Source organism: Leguminivora glycinivorella, chromosome 25, assembly GCF_023078275.1.
Source record: "Leguminivora glycinivorella isolate SPB_JAAS2020 chromosome 25, LegGlyc_1.1, whole genome shotgun sequence".
In the NCBI taxonomy this organism is placed as follows: domain Eukaryota; kingdom Metazoa; phylum Arthropoda; class Insecta; order Lepidoptera; family Tortricidae; genus Leguminivora; species Leguminivora glycinivorella.
The window spans coordinates 4,083,529-4,109,133 of record NC_062995.1 but is presented as its reverse complement, the minus strand read 5'-3'; the positions used below and the strand labels follow the sequence as shown (position 1 = coordinate 4,109,133).

General features: G+C 37.2%; 1 protein-coding gene across 2 annotated transcripts in view; it reads left to right on the top strand.

The window, feature by feature from the left end:
* Positions 1 to 24,136, top strand: part of LOC125239381 — a 58,266-nt gene extending 34,130 nt beyond the window's left edge. The window contains exons 8-19 of one of the 2 annotated variants that reach the window (XM_048146947.1): positions 1,510 to 1,668; positions 2,320 to 2,463; positions 3,229 to 3,361; positions 4,557 to 4,665; positions 5,345 to 5,430; positions 7,208 to 7,329; positions 9,060 to 9,134; positions 13,608 to 13,729; positions 14,724 to 14,844; positions 15,981 to 16,002; positions 16,319 to 16,358; positions 24,020 to 24,136. In XM_048146947.1, the coding sequence (XP_048002904.1) occupies positions 1,510 to 1,668; positions 2,320 to 2,463; positions 3,229 to 3,361; positions 4,557 to 4,665; positions 5,345 to 5,430; positions 7,208 to 7,329; positions 9,060 to 9,134; positions 13,608 to 13,729; positions 14,724 to 14,844; positions 15,981 to 16,002; positions 16,319 to 16,344 (1,119 nt within the window). In that variant the 3' untranslated portion in view covers positions 16,345 to 16,358; positions 24,020 to 24,136. Of the gene's footprint in view, positions 1 to 1,509; positions 1,669 to 2,319; positions 2,464 to 3,228; positions 3,362 to 4,556; positions 4,666 to 5,344; positions 5,431 to 7,207; positions 7,330 to 9,059; positions 9,135 to 13,607; positions 13,730 to 14,723; positions 14,845 to 15,980; positions 16,003 to 16,318; positions 17,037 to 24,019 lie in introns of those variants that run through there. The other variant, XM_048146946.1, reaches the window with a different exon arrangement.
* The last annotated feature ends 1,469 nt before the right edge of the window (positions 24,137 to 25,605 follow it).

Below are 25,605 nucleotides of genomic sequence, written 5' to 3'. Positions count from 1 at the left end.
CAACTCGATTCCCAACGGGTTCCCTAAAATTATCTAGTATCTGTAGAAGTCCATACAAAACAGATTCCAAAAACCCCTCCGGCTTTACCAATGAAAATTTTCACGCCCCGCCACTGATACATACAATCACGCCTGTATCCCATAAAGGGGTAGGCAGAACACATGAAACTACTAAAGCTTCAGTGCCACTCTTGGCAAATAAGGGGTTGAAAGAAAACGAGACTGTGACATTGCAGTGACAGGTTGCCAGCCTCTCGCCTACGCCACAATTTAACCCATATCCCATAGTCGCCTTCTACGACACCCACGGAAAGAAAGGGGGTGGTGAAATTCTTAACCCGTCACCACACAGCTAGGCTATATTAAGAATGTATTGATTTATAAATTCACCATGCATTTTTTGCAGATCACTGTGCAAAAATTAGCCGAAGGCGGGTGGGGTTAGAACTACGACAACCACAAAATCGACTTGTTGGCACAAAATTGGGTTAGGTTAGGTTAAAACTGTGACCATGAAAGAAACGACTTGTTGCAACAAAAGTGGGTTTAAGCTAGGTTAGAAGTATAACTATTAAGATACACCTTATTGCAACAAAAGTGGGTTAGGTTAGGTTAGAACGGTGACCATTAAAGAAACGACTTGTTGCAAAAAAGTGGGTTAGGTTAGGTTAGAACTGTGATCATTAAAAAAACGACTAGTTGCGAGAAAAGTGGGTTAGGTTAGGTTAAAACTGCGACAACCACAAAATCTACTTATTTCCACAAACGTGGCTTAGGTTACATTGGAAATATTAAGCCAAAATACTATAGTATTTAGCACCAACAAGTGGGACATCCAATACATCTACAAAATTATAGTAGGAGCAAAAATATTACAACTCGTAATATTAGTTTAAATCGCTTTAGGAGTAATAATTATTAGGCCATACAGTGCATTAGAGAGAAAAATGATTATGACAATGAACTATTATGATAAATTATATTAGTACAACTAATAAGTATGCCAATTAACATTAGAACACAAAATTTTAGGACATAAAAACTTCACCCAAAACATAATAGGGCAACCACAATTAGGGCATATCAGCATTAGGCCAATTGATCATTATAGCAAAAAGTTTTAGGCGAAACAAAAATAGAAGAAAAATTTTTAGGAATCTAGATATACATCCTAAAATGTCAAATATTAATATTAGCGCCATCTAGCCGAGCGTTCCCCAAAGGTGTAACACCATCTAGGCCACCGTACCTTTTTCTCCAGGGCTTTGAGGTACGTTTTTTTCTTAGACTGTAGCTGTCTATACGGAGTTACATAAGTCTTTGGTACTTTTTTAATCTACTATTCTACCTTTAGTGATCCATTTTCGAAATGCTTCGAAATCTATTCATCCACACGCCAAATTTTGAGGTTAGTTGCCAAAGCCTGGTCCAAGGCTCTCATTAGCCGTGGCGAATGGCAGCCTTGCAAGGGAGGATGATGATTGTTATAGAAAATATTCATTTTTGCAGGTGCTACCCATATCGTGGCACGCGAGCCTCCACTCCGGTCCCCGCGGAGTCGACCGCCGCCTGGCACGAGTCACTCTCGCCTCGATACCTCGCCTGCGAAGCTTTACCAACGACACTGTTCTTGATGTACTGTTCTACACCAGCCCACACTACTGTCAGGTCAGAATTATATAAGTAATTCTATTAAAAAAACGAATTTTTAAATCTACTAAGCCTATTTCAGTAGAGAGGTGGAGGAATGTAATTCCAGCATTTGGCTGCTGTGTATATGAAACTACCTCACACGTCTGGTTCAGTATTGTAGTCTTGCCCGGGTTACTCTCGCCTCGATACCTCGCCTGCGAAGCTTTACCAACGACACCGTACTTGACGTACTCTTCTACACTAGCCCACATTTCTGCCAGGTCAGAATAATGCTGAAAAACGCTTTGTAACTACTCAATAATTTTATATAACGCAACTTAAAGTTTACTTAAGTTTTTGAGCGGTGGAGGAATATTGTTACAGCATTTGATTGCTACATATTTGAAACTACCTCACACTATTGTCTGGTAACCTTAATACTCGTATTATAAGATACGAGTTTCTTTCAAAGTAGTCCTGATATGTTATTCCAACTATTAATGACTGTAAAATATAACTCGATAAGCTGTTTGACCTTGTTAGAATTTCAAAAATACGTGTGAAATATATAACCGATTTTTTTATGTCAGCATCACAGATATTATAATTGTGGACTGATATTTTTGAATGGTCTACCTATGTCGCAATATATTTAAAACAAAACAAACCTCTTTTTTCTCTTTCCAGATGATCCTAGACACCGTATGCAGCGAGCTCAACCGAATCTACACTCTCTTCATGTCGCGGAACCCGGACTTTAAGGGGCGTGTGTCGCTCGGAGGACATTCGCTCGGCAGTGTTATATTATACGATCTGCTGTGCAACCAACCGGTATTTACTGCTGAAAATATATACATACGAATAATAAGATTATTAAAAATCCCGTATAAGATTATTAAAATTTAATCAACATCAATTGTACCAAAGAGGATCGAGTATTATAGAGAATTACTGTCAAAGTAAAACGTGTAATCACAGTGCATAGACTGCCATCTCTCGACACAAACTTAGAACGTTTGGACCTCAGTTTTGACAATTTGGCCCATATTCTAAGCTTGATATGTGTTAAAATGTCAAATATTAATATTAGCGCCATCTAGCCGAGCGTTCCCTAAAGGTGTATCGCCATCTAGGTCACCGTACCTTTTTTGAGGTACGTGTTTTTCTTAGACTTTATCCGTCTATACGGAGTTACATATGTCTTTGATTGTACTAAACATTTTGAATAAAGGTCCTTATTCCACATGAGGCATTAAGCTGCAAAGCTCAAAAGCAACACCGTCTTGGCATGAAATGCTATTCATTAGTTATTTAATTAGGTATGCTAGACATTTTCCTTAAGTCGAGAACAACTGTCTAGATATAGCTCTCTGGCCATCATCGTCTAGGTCTTCAGGTTGCCAAAAACCTCATTTAAGCACTGGTTCCACCAAAAGCGAGGTTCCATCCACAGGAGCGGCTAGGAGTATCTTTTGTTCGTTCGTTTCTATCGTTTATTCGCTTAGTGTGTTCAGTGTCACTAGTGTTTGTTGCTGTATTCTTATACCTGCTTATGGAAGGCCACCAATATCCATATTTATCATACTTTTATTCCAGATTCCACGAAACCCGGTAAAGCCTCGAAGCGAGAAGACCTACATCAGCGGAACGGCAGCTAACAACCCTACCATGCAATACCCAACACTATGCTTCGAGCCCTTAGCTCTTTACGCTCTCGGCAGCCCTATTGGTGAGTTTCCTTTGTAACAGACTACTATGAAATCCTGATATCCTGGTCACGGCACCAAAATGTAACGCGGTTTTAAAAAAAAATCGACACTGCGATACCTGGAAGAAAATAGATGTGTATAAACGGAGCCATATTTAATAATTAGATACATGCCTGAAATTTATCTGTTTTGCCCGAAGGTTGACTGGTAGAGAATGCCTTAAGGCATTAAGTCCGCCTTGTGTACAATTGTATTTTCTTTGTGCAATAAAGATTAAATAAATAAATAAATAATACCCTACACTATTATGCTTCGAGTATTTAGCGCTCTGTGGCTACCACAGGCCTTGCCTTGAAGTTAGGCTTAGATGTTACGTAGAGATGTAGACTATCAGAATTGCCAACATATCATGATAACCTTGGTATCCAAAGTAGACGTAGTGCGAAAAGATTTGCCTTCGTATTGTTACGGAAACCTACGAACGTGTCATGCTATTTCAGTCAGTCTCAGTACAAAATGTACTGACATTGAACGAACTAGCATGACATATACGAACGTTTTCGGAAAAATACGAAGGAAACCCTTTTCGCACCACATCTGTATCAATTTATAAACCTTCCTTTATGTTTTGTCAGTTTTATGATCAGACATCGGATTCCGTGGGGCGAAACTACTTGACAGCTAGGGACTTCCTATATCGATAAACTCATTTATCGATACTAATTCTAAATACTAGTGATCACACAAAGGTTTGCTTATAAAATATTTTTTTATTAAAAGAGTATGCGCATGTGACACTGTTTGAGTTGCAGGCGTCCATAGGTTACGGTAACCGCTTTCCATCGCACCGGACCGTATGCTTGGTTGCCACCGACGTAGTATTAAAAAAAAACATTATATAATAAAACAAGAACTCAATTTTCTTCTTCTTTTTTGAAAACGTTTTTAAAAGTTTACTCGTCACAATTTATGTCGACGCTATTTATTTTAGACGCTGTGTATGAATTTCATACTGGTCTTCAGAACAATAGTTACAAAAAACACACAATGTTGGGGGCGGTCACTAGTATATAGAACTAGTATCGATAAATGAGTTTATCGATATAGGAAGTCCCTAGCTGTCAAGAAGTTTCGCCCCACGGAATCCGATGTCTGTTTATGATAACCGTTACGTTACATTTTATATTGAAAAGAGAAAAAAAAATCTTGTTACAGCTATATTCGAGTGTATCCGAGGCGTGGACATGTTAGGCAGTAACTTCTACCTGCCGACATGTCGCAACTTCTTCAATATATTCCATCCATACGACCCTATAGCTTACAGGTAATTTTCCTGAAATTCATGTTTGATGGTTCCGTTCAATATACAACATAGAATTATTGACACCTGACCAGAAATATATAATTATTGTCAAGAGGGCGCTGTTATAGGCTAGTTTCCTACTAGTCAAATCAGCTTCTTTTTAAGAACTGTCAACACGATTTGCTAATATGGAATTTCTATAAAATACTGAGGAGTAACGTCACGGTCAATTTATTTACTTCATATATTTCTCTTTGACTTATTAAATAGAGATTATGTTTAAACATAACTACTGTCCATATATTTAATTTCTTCTAATTATGTGGTGCTTTATTTCGTGCACTGCATAGAATATTTTATTTTAAGTATAGGAAACTAACCTATTCTGATGTATGTTATTTGAGTACCTATCACAAGCCATGAGCTTACCGTGGCACTCAGCCAATCTGTGTAAAAAATGTATAAGCAGGTCAACCAAATCTTGGCAATAAAAAAGGAGGCAAATGAATAATTTAGGGCTCAGCGGGCAATTGTCTTCATGAAACGCGTGCCTTCCTAAACCTTGACGTTGGCGGAATCATCAACGAGCCATAACACTTAAAAATTGATTGATAAGCGCCTTTTTTACCAAGATTCGGATGACCGTCTATAAATTTTAAGAAAAAGCAAAATTCGTCCTTCAATTTGACATGTATTCTAGAATCGAGCCTTTGGTGAATCCCGCACTCCAAGATGTGAAGCCTTCCCTGATACCGCACCATAAGGGCAGAAAACGAATGCATTTAGGTAAGGACATTTTATTTTGATTCCCCTTAGATTTTGTGACAATCACGCGTCAACTGGCATAAATTATCAGTACTGCTACTTGTCAATAGATGTCGCGACGAACGAAGAGTCTAATGCTCACCAATTTTTAGCTAATATTACAATAGTATGGATCAGTATTCTTTTTAGGGTTCCGTAGCCAAAATGGCAAAAACGGAACCCTTATAGTTTCGTCATGTCCGTCTGTCCGTCTGTCCGTCTGTCCGTCTGTCCGTCTGTCACAGCCGATTTACTCGGAAACTATAAGTACTAGAGTGATGAAATTTGATGGGAATATGTGTTGTATGAACCGCTACAAAATTATGACACTAAATAGTAAAAAAAAGAATTGGGGGTGGGGCCCCCATACATGTAACTGAGGGATGAAAATTTTTTTTTTCGATGTACATACCCGTGTGGGGTATCAATGGAAAGGTCTTTTAAAATGATATAAAGTTTTCTAAAAAACATTTTTCTTAAAGTGAACGGTTTTTGAGATATCAGCTCTCAAAGTCGTAAAAAGTATGTCCCCCCCCCTCTATTTTTATAACTACGGGGTATAAAATTCTAAAAAAAATAGAGGTGATGCATGCTAATTAACTCTTTCAACGATTTTTGGTTTGATCAAAGTATCTCTTATAGTTTTTGAGATAGGTTGATTTAACTGTAATTTTGGCAGGTGTATAAATTGACATAATAAGTTTATTATATTTGCTGCTACGGAACCCTTTGTGCGCGAGCCCGACTCGCACTTGGCCGGTTTTTCAATTCCTTCTGCTTGTAATATAAGTTGTAAACTGTTATAATATTATTTTTTTGGCAGACGAGACACTGCTACCACCTAGTATCGAGTAATGGTACCTACTGATAATTCACGCTATTTGACAACATTTTTTTATGTAGTCGTCATCCCTATTATCGGAAATCATGTCGTAAAGTAATGATTGCTAGATTATCATTAGTCATAATTCTGACACGATTAACTTTTCAAGGTTTTTAATTAAGGCCCTCTATAGATTGGCTTTGTTTTACGGCAACCCTGAAAAGCTACGTGTTTCTGGTCCATTTTTTTTTCAAAGTTGTCCACCGTACTTTCTTTTTTGGATTTGGAAATTTTTATGTAGCTTCGACTCAGAATCGCGAGCTCTTTCAATCCTTTATAGGAAACAAAAGTGTCCCAAGGTTGTTTTGCCATTCCGTTACCATTTTTTCATACATCTATATGGCGGTAACGGAATGGAAGGTTTGACAAATTTATGAAAATCTTGGAACATTTTTTTTCTCCTATCAGGATCTATACACATTCTGAGTATGAGTCGCGTAAAAAATACCCATGTTAGAAAAAAAGTGGGGTGGACAACTTTGAAAAAAATGGCCCTTCTGAGAAAAACCAAATTATACATACATACATTCATACAATCACGCCTGTATCCCATAAAGGGGTAGGCAGAGCACATGAAACTATCAAAGTTTCAGGGCCACTCTTGGCAAATAAGGGGTTGAAAGAAAACGAAACTATGGCATTGCAAAAACCAAATTATGACTAACGAAAATGTCGACAAACTATACATTATGTATGTATGGAAAAACCTGACGGACATAAGTGTATCTTGCATACCTATATGGGAAATAAATAAATATATAAAATATGACTTAAGACTTTATGGAAACCAATAAAGACCAGCTTCTTTATTCAAGTACTATTTGATAAAAGGCATGATTGAATTTAAATACTAAATAAATTACTTTTTATTGTCAGAGTTGAAAGACACGATGGCCCGAGTGGGTGCAGACTTGAAGCAGAAACTGGTGGAGTCCATCAAAAGCACCTGGTCTTCCATGTGGTCTTCAGCCGCGCCGCCGGACCATCAGCTCGAGAAGGTATGGTTTAAGACAATTATTAAATAAATAAATAAATATTGGGGACACCTTACACAGATCAACTTAGCCCCAAACTAAGCAAAGCTTGTACTATGGGTGCTAAACGACGATATACATACATAATTAAATAGATAAATACATACTTATATACATAGAAAACATCCATGACTCAGGAACAAATATCTGTGCTCATCACACAAATAAATGCCCTTACCGGGATTCGAACCCAGGACCGCGGCTTAGCAGACAGGGTCACTACCGACTGAGCCAGACCGGTATTTCTCAACAAGAATACAATTCACTTGATATGAGACGGCTTTCGAGAAGATTGGCTCAACATTGCCTTAAACAGAGACGCGTGGAAGAAAGAGAGGGAGGCCTTTGCCCAGCAGTGGGATACAGCAGGCTAACAAATCGAGATGGAATCTTTCGCTTGCCCCCTTGTAAAACAGTACATTGTGCATGTGCAACAAGGGGAGGAAGTTGAATATTACTAACGAGAGTAAGTTAAATCGCGACGGCTTACCGGAGCGATTTAAAGACTCGAGTTAGTAATATTAATACTCCCCGAGTTACACACAATGTTTTTCATCACACTCGCAATGTAAAAAATATGTAAATAGATGTAAAAAAGTTAAGTACGGTACAAGAAATTTCATTATTCCTTTGGGAGAACGATTTTTCAATAACTCACGCTCCGCCTGCGTGCAATAGCACATTTAAAGTGCGGGTGTGATGATAATAAATTAATCGCCGACTACAAAAGTGGCCGGATAGTCGGCTTTCCCGACTAGTCGCCGACTAGTCGGTACATCCCTACAAATAATTATTTTAAAACTAACCAGCGACGTTTTAAGGACTGCATAGTAGCCGTGGTCCGTGGTGTCGTGGACATCCTTGAAAGGTTATTTTTGAAAGCAACTATTTTTGTTGATCATTATGTAAGTAAACTTTTTGATCTTAATTTCATTAAATGCATATTTATTTTAGGAGTCATTTAAACTTCTCGTGCATCAAAATTTTAATTCAAAACCTAATTAGGTAATTTGTATTAAAACAAACTATGTAAAAGCATGAAATAAAACTATGGAAACGGATTAAATCGCTGAGGTCTGTAAAATGTCAAACTCCTCTACAAAATGCGGGAGTGTACAGGCTAGACTGTGAGTGCGGCCTGTCATATGGGGACAGACGAAACGCAACTTGACTGTACTTCATAAAAATATTATATGCCATGCACGAAATAAAGTATCAGGTAATTATAAGAAAAACTGGGACAGAAGTTATTTATAACTCCATTTTTTTTATAAATCAAATAGAAATATTTAAAGTAAATCAGTTGGCCGTGACGTCACTCAATTCGATTTCATATTAATTCCATATTAGTATCGTTTTGACGGTTCTTAAAAAGAAGCTGATTTAATTAATTTAAATACGGTTGTACTCACGTTATTATATCGCTATTGCTGCGACATGTTTCGGGCCAATTCGGAGGATTCGCCCCCGTCCTATCAGCGCGCGCGCAGCGGGCGGAGCGGCGGGCGGCGTATTTAAATTAATTATTTGAATATGTCTCACGAAAGTTTAACGTGTATAGAAGCTGATTTGACTAGGAGGTAAGTACGAGTAGCCTATTGTATGCGATTAAGTCCCGTTACAATTTTAAGTTAGTAAACACCTATTTGTAATATATTCCTTTGTTTTTTTTTATCTTGTTTAAATTATTTCAGGTTGTGGAAGAGGAGATAGAAAAGGAACAGGTTGAGGAAGAGAATTCGAAGGATGAGCCCCTCCAACCTGACGTGGTAAGTTATAGGTATTATCAAAGAGGATCGAGTATAATTATTTTTAAAATCGGGACTTAATCGCGTATGATTACATATTAAACTGACCTCCAACGTTTCAAGGACGGCGGAAGGGTTTTAGGATCTCATCCACATGGAATCCTGTCATTAATAAGTGTAAGCCGAAAATGATATCGACAGTCGTTAAATCGAATATCGTCAGTGTTGTATGTCGACAGAGTAACATCCCTAGTGCGCAAACAGTTCAAGTTGATAATCAAAACCAAGTGCGGGTAGTTCGATAAACTCGCGCCACTGTCAGAAGGTGTTGATGTCATTTCAAGCCAGTCTTCTCCGAGACCACGAGGACAACGCCGTCCTTGAAACGTTGGAGGTCAGTTTAATATGTAGTCATACGGGATTAAGTCCCGATTTTAAAAATAATTATGTGTAATAATCGTGAAAGTTTAAATCAGGATCGAGTATTATGGAGAGTTACTGTCAAAGTAAAATGTGTAATCACAGTGCATAGACTGCCATCTCTCGGCACAGGCTTAAAACTTTTGAACCTCAGTTTTGACAATTTGGCCCGTACTTTTAGCTTGATATGTGTTAAAATGTCAAATATTAATATTAGCGCCATCTAGCCGAGCGTCCCCCAAAGGTGTAACACCATCTAGGCCTCCGTACCTTTTCCTATATGTTCCTGAGGTACGTTTTTTTCTTAGACTTTAGCTGTCTATACGGAGTTACATATGTCTTTGGTATTATACAGAGTGGGGCCTGTAACAAAGGCGAAGAATTGAACTCTAGGCTATTCTCCTTATACTGATCAACATTTGTTCGGCGACTTTTAAAAATAACTTTTATTTTGATTTTTATCACCCTTGAAAGTTTTTTCTAAGAGGTAATGTATTGCGAATTCTGTTAAGTCTAAAGTGTGACAGACAACGTCAATGACAACAATAATGGCGTACATTGAAGCTAATATTTATTTTGTATGAAAAATTAAAAATTTAAAGACTTCATAATTTTTAAAAGTCACTGAACAAATGTTGATCAGTATAAGGAGAATAGCCTACAGTTCAATTCTTCGCCTTTGTTACAGGCCCCACTCTGTATAAAGAAGCACACTCAACGGCCAATACCACAAATTGTATGGGAAAAGCTTTCCTCGATTTGTGGCTTTTCTAACCGGATATTTTTTGACGCTAGCCGCCATGCATCCTTTTGATCCAGGAATCAATCAATCAATTATTTATTCGGAATGGGATCCATTGGCATAAAAAATGATAACCGATCTTTTTCTCGCAACCTGTATATGTTATTCTAAAATCTGTTAACGCCATTGTTCATCAATTTGAAATCAAGGGAAGGTCTTCTTAGATCGTTTTCTGACTGACCCGCTATCAAAATACCCCTGTATTGTCGCAATAGAAAAGTGGTGCTATAATGACGTCACATACCCGAGATGGTTTCTGAAATTCATTGTAGCGCCACCTGGCGTGATAAAAATGTCAGTTGGCCTCCCCATTTAATGACCGATGATATTGTAGTGTGGGTGAGGTGTTGCACTCACACTACATATAGATGGTCTTGTAATATGAAGTTTTTTTTTAATCTACATCCATATGTCAAGTTTTCTATCTTATACCTTTAAATGAGCAATTCTTGTATATTTATTTATTTAGAATAGAATAGAATAGTTTATTTTCTAAAAGTTTTACAATCTTCTTTAGTTACCAGAGGCCCCCGCACTAGGTTACACCTGTATCGCGGGGAACCAATTACAATTTTGTATCTGAGTTTCGTTAGGTACATGCAAACTATATCTAAGTTAACACAAACATAATTATATTAAGGCTTATATTCAAATATTCTACACTAGAATTACAGATTGAAAGGTGAGTTGTTAAGTGACTCTATACAAAATTGCTTCTGTCTCTATGTAACTCAGTGACTGGAGTAGTTTAAAAGTCGTATATTTGGCCTCATTTACACTACTGCCTTTTATATCACAGTACTTGAGAATAGCGTTGTAGGCTGCTATCTTAATATAATCCCCAAATCGTCTAGCAAAAGCAGAGGATACCTTTGAAACCGGTAACGTAAATACTCGTTTCTTAAGGAGCGAATTGTAACAAGTCAAATGCTTGAAGGAGATATGTGCAAGCAGAACTACTTTATGCAGGAATAATTGACGGACGGTTAGAACTTTTGCTTCAGCATAAAGATCTGAAGTTGGGAATCGGAAGGATTTCTTTAACATTACCTTTAAGACGGAGCGCTGAGCTCTTTCAAGTTCTAGCATTGTTGTCTTAGGTGCTCCGTCCCAAACTGAGATGCAATAACTGATAATTGGTTGACACAGCGCGATGTAGACCATTTTTAGCAACGGTTTGCATGCCGAATTACGGAGTTTTTAAAAAATGAAAATACATTTCCTAATTCTATCAGCGAGATTACGAATATGGCGTTTAAAATCTAGTTTTTCGTCTACTAGCAACCCTAGGTACTTTATCACGTCAGTACGTTGAATGTAATTGCAGTTACAAATATTGCTAGAAAGATCACTACATTGATGTATTTTTATCCTGGGATCAAACGGAGGTTTGGATAAAGCTGTTTTGTGGAAGCATAAGAATTTGGTTTTGTCGCTATTTAGAGTAAGGAGATTAGTACTAAACCAGTGCGCTGCAATTTTCATACCATTCTCAGCTGTAGCGATTACACTTTCCCAGCTCTTGTCATTGAAAACGATTACAGTGTCATCAGCGTAGCATATAACTTCGGAATTTGGAATGTGGAGTGTCAAAATATCGTTTATATAGATCGTAAAAAGGGTGGGACCGAGAATGCTGCCCTGAGGAACTCCAAAATTGATAGGTTCTTCTGGAATTTTGTGTGAGTCTATTTTGACTAGCTGCCTTCTTCCAGTGAGATAGCTTTCAAACCATGACAGCGGGACGCCACGTATACCAACGTTTTGCAATTTGCGGAGCAGTATTGGAATCGATACAGAATCAAAAGCCTTGGCTAGATCCAGGAAGACGCCTATGCACTTAAGATTTTTGTCTAAGTAAGAAGAAACAAGGTTGACTAGAAGAGAAGTGGCGTCCTCTGTGGATCGATTCCGTCGGAAGCCGAATTGTCTGTCAGATAGTAGACCAAAGTTTTCCAGATAATTGACGAGTCTTGAATTTACAAGCTTTTCTATAATTTTGGAAAATGCGCTGAGGAGTGATATCGGTCTGTAGTTTCCGGGAATTTGTTTAGCACCGGCTTTATGAATTGGGGTAACGGAAGCCGTCTTCCAATGATTAGGGAAACAACCTGTGCTAAGACTGAGATTACAGATATGAGTAAGTGGCACACTGATGGTGTTCTTAATATGTTTTAGGAGTTTATTGCTAAACCCATCTAAACCTGGTGCACTATCGTCTTTTAACTGCATGATAATAGTATCTATTTCTCTAAAGTCCGTAGGCTGCATAAAGAATGAAAAATTTGTAGCTTTCTCACATCGAACTTTGCTGGCCAAACTTTCCTCGCTTTCCCCTATTTGTGTAAGAATTTGTTCAGCTAAATTCTGACCCACGGACGAAAAGAATTTGTTACATTTAGTTAAAGATTCTCCAGGGTCTGAAGTGGAGAGAAGAGCGTGAGGTTGAGAGTTAGTCTTATTCATGTTGCATACGTCTTTAACGGTTTTCCAAAGCTTTTTTGTATTGTTAGAACTTGTTGAAAGTTCGTGTTTTTCATATTCTTCCTTAAGTTTTTTTAAGAGATCGTTACAAAAATTTTTGTATCTACAGTAAGAGATTTGAAGATTTATTTATATATACCGACGATATCGGAAACCGCTCTAACGATTTCGCTGAAATTTGTTATGTGGGGGTTTTCGGGGGTGAAAAATCGATCTAGCTTAGTGATGTGCAAGTTGCGGAAACTTTCCAAAAAAATCTTAAATTTCTTGAAAATTTCACGAAATTTTCAGGAAAAATAAAGGGAATTTAAATTTATGAAATGGAAAGTTTCCACCCATACAATTGTCCATACAAAGTATGGAAAGTTTCCGAAGTTTTCCTATGTTAATATTTCAGAATTTTGGAAACTTTCCGTCGGCACATCAGTAATCTAGCTTATAGCCTTAGATCCCGGAAAACGCAAGTTTTCATGCGTTTTTCTTTCGCGTTAGTAAACATAAAATATGGTCGTTAATTTCGCCGCCCGCGTAGCTCAATCGTACGAGGTCGGTCTAATGTTCGCAGACAGATCGCTGACGGGTTTCAAATCCCGGCCAGAAATTAAGTTTTTTTTTTTTTGTATTTATAAGAGTTTTTTTTATGTAAAGACGTGATATAATAAAAAAGAACCGAGCGAAGCTCGGTCGCCCAGATATCAAAATGCTTAAAAGCGATTAGCAGATGAACTGTATTAGTAAAATCTGTATCTGCTAGTGCATCGTAATTTTCACTTTACGATTTATTTCAGACTCCGGGCGAGATGTTGGGCCGACTCAACAACGGACGGCGAGTGGACTACGTACTACAAGAGGCACCTTTTGAGATGATCAATGAATACATCTTCGCTATGTCCAGCCACGTTTGCTATTGGTTAGTTACCTTTAATTTTAAAAAAAGTCTTTAATTTCTCAGACAAATATAAAGGTACAATCCGATATAAAACACGTCCGATAAAAATTGACCAGTAAAAATAACTTATGAAAACCCATTATCTATTGACTCCCCAACTTTATTGACGACCGCTCTGGCTCAGTCGGTAGTGACCCTGCCTGCTAAGCCGCGGTCCTGTGTTCGAATCCCGGTAAGGGCATTTATTTGTGTGATGAGCACAGATATTTATTCCTGAATCATGGATGTTTACTGTGTATATAAGTATGTATTTATCTATTTAAGTACGTATATCATCGCTTAGCACCCATAGTACAAGCTTTGCCTAGTTTGGGGCTAAGTTGATCTGTGTAAGGTGTCCCCAATATTTATTTATATTTTATTTATTTATTTAAACATGCCAGCGAGTGTTTAAAAGCAAGTAGATCTCGAGTAGTGCTCTGCCTACCCCGTTTAGGGAATATAGGCTTGAATTTATGTGTATATAACATTAATGTTTTATACAAATGTCACATATTTGAAAATAAATGGACAATAATAATAAAACGAACCATACTTTAATAGTTTACATAATTTCTTACATGATTGTTCAAAATTTAGGGGTTATGAATAATAACCTTATGTAAGGCTATTCGATAAAAGGATTGTCGATGTTTTTATTTTGTCAAGCACTAACAACTTGACGTTCCTGCCAGAAAAATATATATTTATAATTAATATACATACATACATACAATCACGCCTGTATCCCACAAAGGGGTAGGCAGAGCACATGAAACTACTAAAGTCTTCAGTGCCACTCTTGGCAATTAGGGGGTTGAAAGAAAACGAAAATTAATATAATTTAATTTATTAATATAATTATCATAAATGGGCTTACACTTGGGCACAGACTAGCCAAAGGCAATGTGCAGCCAAATAATATAAGGCAATTTACTCTTGAAAATCATTAAAATATAATATTTCAACTACACAGGGAATCCGAAGACGTGATGCTTCTAATCCTGCGTGAAATCTACGACTCTATGGGGGTCCAGCCTGATGTGACCGTCCCACAGCAGAGCCTGACCGTACAGCGGACCACTATAGTCAACGGCGTGAGTAACATACATACACCCTGTATATACACGTGAGATCTACTCTATGGGGGTTCTGACGTGACCGTCCCGCAAGTCTGACCGCACAGCGGACCACTATAGTCACCGGCGTGAGTAACATACATACACCCTGTATATACACGTGAGATCTACTCTATGGGGGTTCTGACGTGACCGTCCCACAACAGAGCCTGACCGTACAACGGACCACTATAGTCACCGGCGTGAGTAACATACATACGCCCTGTATACACGTGAGATCTACTCTATGGGGGTTCTGACGTGACCGTCCCGCAAGTCTGACCGGACAGCGGACCACTATAGTCACCGGCGTTTTATAAACCGTTTATTTTTAAACTGATATAAATTACACATATGAAAAAAGTGATCAAGGCCTCCGGTGCTTGAGGCTGGAATCGAACCAGCGTACTCTGCAATCGCGACAGATGCAACGACTTCGCCTTCTGACTTAACTTGTGTCAATCAGAATTGATTGACACAAGCATGCATTACATTAATGTCATTCAAAGTAGAGAACCTACATACATTTCTAAGAAATTTACGATTATAAATTGAAATAGATATTATACACGAAAGAAAAAAACGACAAGGCCCACTGGTGGCCGAGCCGGTGGTTAGCCGCGTAAGCTGAAGACCCGAGTTCGATTCCCGGCTCGGCCACCAGTGGGCCTTGTCGTTTTTTCTTTCGTGTATGATATATATTTCAATTTATAATTTATATATAGTAGTGTGACTACTTGAAAAAAGAACAAATCAAAAAATATTCAATAAAATAATTTTAATTGTTCCCTAGTTGTAAATTTTGCGATTGTATTTTAAAAATTTTTGTCGTTTTTTCTTTCGTGTATGATATCTATTTCAATTTATAATTTATATATAGTAGTGTGACTACTTGAAAAAAGAACAAATCAAAAAATATTCAATAAAATAATTTTAATTGTTCCCTAGTTGTAAAATTTGCGATTGTATTTTAAAATTTTAGCGCACTTAAAATCTCTCCATTCCTCGACCACTAGTCTACATTTTTTGACACGGTAGGAAAACCGTTCAAAAGGATAAAAAATGCCTTTGTAACTGTCAAAACATTATTTAAAAATAAACGTATATTGTTTCAGGGAGAAACTATCGTGACAACAGGTAAGAACAAACGATAATATTTATTAATTTGTGCACATACTAGCTTTTCCCGCGGTTGCGCTCGCGTTAAATGCGAAAATCGCGAAATGCTTCATACAAACTTCCACCCCCCATATTAGGGAAGTGGGAGGGTTATAAAGAGACAAAAAGTAGCCTATGTCACTCTCCATCCCTTCAACTATCTCCACTTAAAAAATCACGTCAAATCGTCGCTCCGTTTTGCCGTGAAAGACGGACAAACAAACAGCCACACACACTTTCCGATTTATAATATTATTATGGATTCTTATCTAATATTTATTTAAATTCATTCCAGATGCGACCACCAGCCGTCTGTCGTAGTTAGGAAATGTTCAGTAGGTAGCATAATATTTATTTATCATTAGAAAAATAATAAAAAAATAGCAACATTCGCAATACTATACTTGAAATAATGAAATCTTTTCAACGGACTTGCTCTATTAATTAGGGTAAACTCGCCTTATTCGGTGACACGCCTAATTCAGTGATACAAGCTTTGAAGCACTATTCCGAAAAACGATTTTTGGTTGTTTCATTGAATTAGGCGAGTTTACCCTAACTAAATATTGTAAGATAAGATGGGGTACTAACACTGGGGCAAAACCAGAGATATAGGAGATCGGACATCCCGGCGGTATAGTTTGCACTCAATAGAATAAATACTACGCGCATGTGTGGCCGAGCTTTAAGAGCTTGCGACGCTCTTAAAGCTCGGCCACACATGCGCATTTTGAGAGCGCAGCGTTAGCGGAGCGCAATGATGGCGGTGCGCCGGGCTGAGCAGATTGCGAGCGTATTCAAGCGAGCGCGTTCTGCACATGGTAACTTCTAAGCTTATATTTTGCAACTGTAAACTTCTAAGAAGTACTGAATGAGACATAAGAAATCAAAACAATATTTTGGAATAAAACAAATAGCTAAATGGTTAACATTTCGACGACAACAACGTATAGGGTACAATCTGCAATTTTTTTTTCAGAAAATTGCACCTTACCCACCAACGTACAAGGTGCTATCTGCTACAAGAAAAAATCGCAGATACACCTTGTACGTTGGTGGGTAAGGTGCAATTTTCTGAAAAAAAAAATTGCAGATTGTACCCTATACGTTGAATATGGATTAAATCGACGACAACAACGTACAAAGCGCAATCTGCTACAAGAAAAAATCGCTTTGTACGTTGTTGTCGTCGATTTAATCCATATTCAGACAAATCCGCTCACAATGCGCGCCCTGTTATGTGTGACCGCGCATTCCGCCCCGCTAACGCTAGGCTATCAAAACGCCCTATGTGTGGCCGAATCTTAAAACCCACACACATTTGTAGATCGACGATACTATTGGGCTATTGCTCAACACACGTGCATCATTTCCAAGTCTGTGTACATGCGAACGACCAGACGAGTCATCACGCACCCACACAACTACAACTGTATGCTCGTCCGCTCTCTATTATCTTAGGTTCTGAACTTCAGATATTTTCGTTAGTGTGTATAAAACTGAACGTGCGACTATACCCCAAGTAAAATAATCTATGTTTCTACCCCATCTGTCGCCTATTTCTCAAGAGAGAAAGTTACAAGTACAAGCGGAAGTCTATTTTCAACTTGTCATATTTGAGCATTTCTTTTTTTTTTGCCACGTTTATGAAGTGTGATATTTTTGAAAAAAAAATGCTATTTCTACTCAGAATTACTAGCCTTTTCAATCCTAGTAGTTAAAAAAATATCCCATACGATTTTTTCTTATTTTGTTACCATTTTCCGTACATGTTGTATGTAACAAAAGAGGAAAGTAACAAAAATGTATGGAAATTCTGGGACACTTTTTGTCTCCCAGTGAGATTGAAATACTCGTGATTCTGAGTACAATTGACCTAAAATTCCCTAAAACAATAAAAAAAAATTATTGGCAAAAAAAAAGAAATGCTCATTAGTCATTGACTACCGCTTGTAAATTGTAACTTGTAGCTATGAGAAATGGGCCCCAGATCTAACCTCTTTTTTCGTTGACATATGGACGTAATTCAAATTTAATTATTTATGTAATTATTTATTTTATTCGGGTAATTTCATGTGTCAGAAAATTCCAAATATCAACTGAAATCACCAATAATTATATTAAAATACGACTACTTTTAGGGATTATTCGACTGTTTCCGACACTTGGAATTGCCCGAATACACCATTTGTGTTGCTTAACTTCAAAACTGGGTAAATCCATTCTGCTATAAGGTTGATTATCTTTCAGATCATATTATATTTTTTTATATATTCAACCTTAAAGCAGAATGGATTTACCGAGGTTTGAAGTTGGACACTTTTCAAAATAGTGCTACTGCATATTTACTTCGGAAAAGTTAATTTTATAATTCTAAAATGCGATGATCTATCTTTACTTTATTATATCAATATTGAATGAAATAAATTGCAAACTATTTAGTTTTGGTTTGACTCGTAAATGTAATTTGTAAGGGTCGCGAATTGCAATATAATGAAATGCAACAAAAATTGTAATAATACTACGAATGTACATAAAACAATATATTTACGTTCGCGTATAATAATGATATAATAGTAGATGAAATGCACTCATTATCAGTTTAAATTTTCGATCATACCAAGGATGATTTATATAGGATTGACAATCTTCATACTAACGTACCTCAATGTTTTAACGCCACCTATGAAATACTATCATAACTACACTGATGATGCCTACAAATTTTTCAAAATGTATATTAACGTGATGTCGTATGAAATATGTCATTTGTTCTTATAAAAAATAAAAACACGCAAATATATTTGAAGAAAAAATGATTTTTGCCACTACCAGGCTGCGAACAGCGCCATCTAGTTTTAAGCCTAAAAGGCCTATACATTTCAGGGGTACACTTTTTTTGTATGGGCTTTGTCACTCCAGTATTAAATCGTTCTTGGTCTTGAGACAAAAAATAAATCAAAATGAACGCGGTCGCTCATATTTTATGAATTCATTTTGCTGTTACACAATCAAGTTTTACATCCTAGACATTTGAAAGAAATTTTAATAATTACTTTTCGAATAGTCATTTGTCAATTTAATATACTTAATACATAATTACAATAATTATACTGAGGTAATCAAATACATAGTACCTACATAGTTACACGCGCTCAAATACAATTTCATTAAAAATGTATATGGTCTTTGTATTAGGATACAAAATTGTGATTAGTTAAATAAATTATTGTTAAAAAAAAATGAAAATTTGTTTAAAAAAAAAAGGGGAAAATATATTATTTTTATTAGAAATAAGAAATGTTGTTTCACTTTGGTCATATTCACTCAAAAATCAAATCAGATAATTTTTTCTAACTCTTCTGTTTTCTGACCCTTTGCTTTTTCTGTGTCCCAAATTTTTTATAAAATTACTTCTTAATGCTTTACTGTTTTCCCATAATTTTTGGTGCCTTATTTTATGTACATGTGGTGTAAATTAATTTGTTATATTATATTTATGATATGTTCGGGTGATTCCGAAAATAGCTCATAATAAGGCATAAAGGCACCACATCTTAGTATCATAATAAAATAATATGAATTATTTGACAGTACATATTATACAATATACATATGTATGTAAACGAGTCACAGCTCCGTATATCTTTTGACATAAATTCTAACCCCCTTATTTATAAACGTACTCTGAAGTTATCAAGCCGATAAAGTTCGTTTGTCTTTTTCTATCACACTAATACATCGAAAAGGGACAAACGAACTTTATCGTTAGAGTACGGTTATGAATAAGGGGGTAAGTCAATGGGCTCTATGTTTTGTAATGACTAAATTTTCTTGTCATTTATTTATGTAGGTACATGGCCTAGTAAAAACGTTTTTATAAGTACACACTGCCTCACATTTGGAGGAAAAACTTGTTTTTTTATCATGGCAAATGAAGACCCAAAATATATGTAATGTATAAATTGTATATATCCATATAAACAGGCCGATTCACAAGAGCTAGCACGAATAGAACGTATAAAGCGTAGAAGTAAATGAAAATATCACAGAACTTTATTTAGATAGAAGAAACAAGTTCGTCTATTTGTATAGGGGCCGAGCGTGTCAAATTTTGTACTGAAGTTGTTTCTTGCCTGTAATTTTAAATATGTCTCAGGCTCTTGATTGTTCATAATTTTTGTGTTCTTGCAATTGAATATCACGTAACGAGGCATTTTTTATGTTTTGATTAACTTCAACTTACAAAAATTGACGCCCGAAAGCTGCAAGCTGCGATTAAAGACGGACAACTCAGTGGATTTCACTGAGTTCATTTGACACGCTAAGTAAATACGTTTGCTTGATCTATGGTATATATGACATCTGTGGAAAATATGCATGTGCGTGACAGATTAACCCCACGTATCCTAAGACACGGATCCGTGCGCGGAAATTTTAACCTAGGAACAAATTAGGGGACGCGTCCGCGGACGCGCGTCCACTGCCGCGATCTAGATAACGTGGACGTGGCCTTGTTCGCACGGACGTCCGGACGTCATCTGGCGCGCTGGTGGTTTTAAGACTGTGCATTTGTGAACACTTTTATCAGGCGCGGTTGTCAGCCGCGTCCGTGTGACGCGTTCCATAATTTGTTCCTAGCTTCAATATATTGTCTTAAATGTCAAGGTATTTTCAATGATCAAAATTGACAGGCCGCATACGAGGGGTTAACCAATAATATAGCAGCTCTTAGATACGGTCTACGCTGAGCGTCATCCTATTTGGTATAACACAGTACCTAATGATCATACATCGGGGTTTTGGGAGCGGGAATGATTTACACTAGCCCAAAAATGGTGAAAACGATAAAAGATAAACATTACTTTAACATTTCTAGGTACATTTGGAGCCAGTTACATAGTTAAATATATATTTCAGTAATTCAAATTACTATAAACAAAGTTACAAATACACGAATTCATTCCCGCTCCCAAAACCCCGATGTATGCTAATGATTCACATGCATCTATGTACCTACATAGCTGGGCATTAACTCGTTAATCCGTTAATCGTTAATTAACGAAGTTAACATTTCGATTAACGGATTAACTTTTAAGTTAACTTGAAAAAATGTTAACGGACTCGTTAACTTCCGTTAAATTTCTCCGAGTCCGTTAATCGTTAATCTAGTAGGACACAGGCGCCATCTGCGCTGCGAAAAACACGTTCTGAACGCTACTATAAAAGCCCGAAGTACGGCAAATCCCATGATTTGCCGGTAAATCCTAGGTTTTACCGATGTCGATTGCTAAAAGTCCGAAATATTACCTAAAAAAGTATTCTTCACGTGGATTTGCTTTTACTAACTTTGATTCGGTGAATCCTAAGCTTTACCATGGCGACTGTTGTAGTGATAGGGCAGCAAATTAGAGTCCTATTTACGACCACATTCGCTTCCCTAGCCTCTACCGCCCAAAGTGCCATAACAGTCCCGTCACCGCCAGCATCTCTCCTAACACAGCTCTTGGCAGTAGCTCAGGCGATCACTGCCTTCCACGTGCAGCCTAGAGTTCAATAGGCTAGCTGTACTTCGGCCTTTTACAGAAATATAATACGTTATAGTGGATACTGATGCAACTAAATATTTAAAGAAAAGTTCATTTATTTTCACGTGTTAACGGATTAACGATTAACTTTAACTTACGTTAAATTTGTAGAAATGTATCGCTTTAACGATTAACGAAGTTAACTTTTTTAGTAACGGATTAGCGATTAACGAAGGTAACTATTTGATTAACGGTGCCCAGCTATGTGTACCTATCTTTTTATATGTTTTTATACCAAATAAATACTTTTTCTTTCTTTTTTCTTTCTTTCTTGTCAGTTACGACTGTATACCAATACACGTGTCACTCATACAATCACAGATTTTTCCTCTGAGCATACCACAGATTTCGGGAGATAGGTCATGCCGGGCGATTTGTATAGAATACGCCTGTCGCAAGGTCTGCGCAACCCACACAAAGCACCAGTAATTGTAAAGATAATGCACGCACACACCTAATCCACACACACTTGTAGCTGGACGCTCCTATTGCGCAATACACGCGCATCATTTCAATGGTTGTGTACATGCGAACGATAAGCGAGCGCGATCGCGCACGCACACAACGATAAATAGCGGGAACGCCTCGCCTCGTTTCCGAGAAAAATGACTCACTGAGTGAATCGTTTTGTACACCGTTCATTGCGGCGCAAAACACTACACTGTTTACAATATGTTCCTTGTGTAGCCGCAATGTATAATTAACGTTTTAAAGCACAAGCAAACGTAAGGTTACATGGTACAACTCGGAGTATTACGTTGAATTCGTGTTTTATGTGAAATAAAAGGAAATAAATAGTATTTACCTATGAAATGTTATCCTATCGGCTTGGAAATTATTCAGGTCACTGCGATGTTTGCAAGTTATTATTGCACACTTCGGCATTTTGGATAAAACTCGTTTTTCGTCGGTGAACAGCGCGCGTGTACACTCGATGACAGCGGACGGCGAACTGGCGGCGGTGTAGGCCCAATGGGCCTACATCTGCGACCAGGCCGCGCGCGGCTTGTCCTCTCTATAGAATTTTTTCCTCTGAGCATACAATGAAAGTTTAGTTCGTTCCATTCATGCCAGCTCTAATCACCTGTACAAGCATGTACCTACACGCAATTGTATACATACTAACAATAATTATGAAATAAAGTTTATATTTTACTAAACAACGTATTTTATTTGACAACTAAATTATGACAAAAAATATGACAAGTTGGAAAGAGACTTATAACTTTCAGTTTTGAGAAATGGGCCCCTGGCATAAAGAAAATTGTGTGTGCTTTTTCAAGATTTTTACGTTTTACTTAACCTGTAAAATTAAGTACCTGCTACATTATTGTAGTTACAAAAGTAGAACAACGTATTTACTGTGACTAAACCATTTCACGGTACAATGTAGCAACTCATGTAAGACATTTTATTATTGTAACATATGTATATTAAATATTCATAGCCTTAGTCATTCTAAATTGAACAAACATTAAAATCATAATTCCGATTTTTATATGCTTACAAACATATACTACTAATATTTTGGTCACGCCAATTGAAAACAATGAATGATTCTAACAACCATGGCAAATAATCACAAGGTTTTTCTTTCACTACGATGCCAAGCTTGAGGGCCCAAATTGTTTTAATATGTGTGGTCGCTGGTAAGTGATACTTTTGTCGTTTAATAGGCCTTATTTATTAAGTACTTGATACTTTAAATAGGTAATTTTTTATCTATAAAGATGTAGGACTGTAGATGCCCGCGACCCGCGATCTATAAAGATGTAGGACTGTAGATGATAGACGGCCGCGTGCGAGACGAACCGTAAAAATTATCTTAAAAGACTTAATCAAGTACAACTTTTTGGTGCCTTGGAATTCGAAATCTATCAGGAAGTGGATAAAGTCTAGCTTCCAAGATTTGACCCTATAATATAACAACATTTTACGGTGATTAAGTACCTAACAATTACAAAAACGAACTACCTACAACAACATTTTTATAATTAGGTACTTAGTTATTTCAAGAACAATCCGATAACGATTCGACGACCGGTCTGGCGCAGTCAGTAGTGACCCTGCCTGCTGCGCCGCGGTCCCGGGTTCGAATCCCGGTAAGGGCATTTATTTGTGTGATGAGCACAGATATTTGTTCCTGAGTCATGGATGTTTTCTATGTATGTAAGTATTTATATATTATATATTATATATATCGTTGTCTGAGTACCCACAACACAAGCCTTCTTGAGCTTACCGTGGGCCTCAGTCAATCTGTGTAAGAATGTCCAATAATATTTATTTATATTTATTTTATTTATATTTATAACAAATGCTCTTGCTTAAATAATGGACTTCGGCATTAAAACAAATACCTATAACTTGACTATTTTATATAGTGATGTATGTTTTTCGTTTTGCAGGCTACTTTATAACAGTCGAATGCCGGCATACTGTCACAAAAGACTCCTATAGTCCTGATATTCTCAAAAAACCGCATAAGTCGCATTCAACTCTCGCAACTTGGTTGAAAAACCTTCTCGCTGAAGGAAAACTGAAACGCGTATCAAAACCAAATGCCATAAAGGCATTAATATCAAAACTAGCAAAGAATGACAAAATTAATAAAAAACGATCCTCGAAACGCAACTTGCGCATTGGTGTAGAATTCCAAGACTTTATGCATAAACTCAATCATTTCATTAACCGAAATAAGCATAACTACAATTACGAGAAACGTGATAGTTGCCGTTTTGGGTTCGGGAACCCTGCTAAATGCAAAAGACATAAGTTCCGGCGACATGAAACACATAAAGCTAAGAAATCTCACGATAAAAAAAAAGACAACGAAGTAAACTTTGCGCAACACATGGTCGTCGAAAGAGCAAAATATAAATCTTCGTCATCATCAAGTTCAAGCGAACACCAGAGACCGATTAACAAGTCTCGCTTCAAGGTCGTCAATAATAAACGTAAAAAGCATCAAAAGCATGCAAAAGTAAGTTCAGAATCTGAAGAATCTACAGATTATGATGACAAACAAAATGATTCTGAAGAAAAGTCAAATGAATCAGACGAGAAAAAAAACGAGTCTTATGAAAAACCAGATCGATCTGATGAAAAATTTAATGAAGACTCAGATGCTGCCGGAGAAGCTGGACTCTCAGAAAAATCCGATGAAAGCGAAAATGAAAAATCAGAACGAGAATCGCCAGATCATAAATTAATGTATTTGCAAGGTACTAGATTGCAAAGACCGGATTTTAGATCGGGACGAGAATTGAGACATCTTAGGAGGAGCGATAGAATACCATACTTTTTGCCGAAACGGTTTAAGTGGGAGGACAGTATGATACACCATCTTGATGCGTATTGGAAGGTTGGTATCAACTCGTATAACTCTAACAAGAAGTACCGTACGTGGTACGTATGGTAAGTGATAAACGAAATAAATGTAGGTATAGGTACATTTGTATTTTTATTTATTGATGTTCAATTCAAAATGTCACCACCCTTTTGATTCCTTGACTAAAAATTTTAATAATCATCCTCCTCGCGTTATCTCGGCCCGGCACTTGCCACGGCTCATGGGAGCCCGGGGTCCGCTTTGACAAATAATCTCAAGATTTGGCGTAGGCACTAGTTTTACAAAAGCGTCTGCCATCTGACCTTTCAACCCAAAGGGTAACTAGGCCTTAATGGGAATTAGTCCGGTTTCCTCACGATGTTTTCCTTCACCGAAAAGTGACAGGCAAATATTAAATGACATTTGGCACGAGCCGGGGTTCGAACCCGCGACGTCCGGATTGAAAGTCACACGCTCTTGCCGGCAGGCCACCAGCGCTTCTCTGACCAAAAATTTTAATAATCTAGTAAATAAAAAAGCAACCCAAAAAAATTAAAAATTAAATTCGCTTGTAAACTAAGCAGGTAGCGGCTTACTAAATATACCTTGATTCTTTAGGAGATGTCGATGGTTTGATACTTAGGGCCACTTGCACCATCTGCT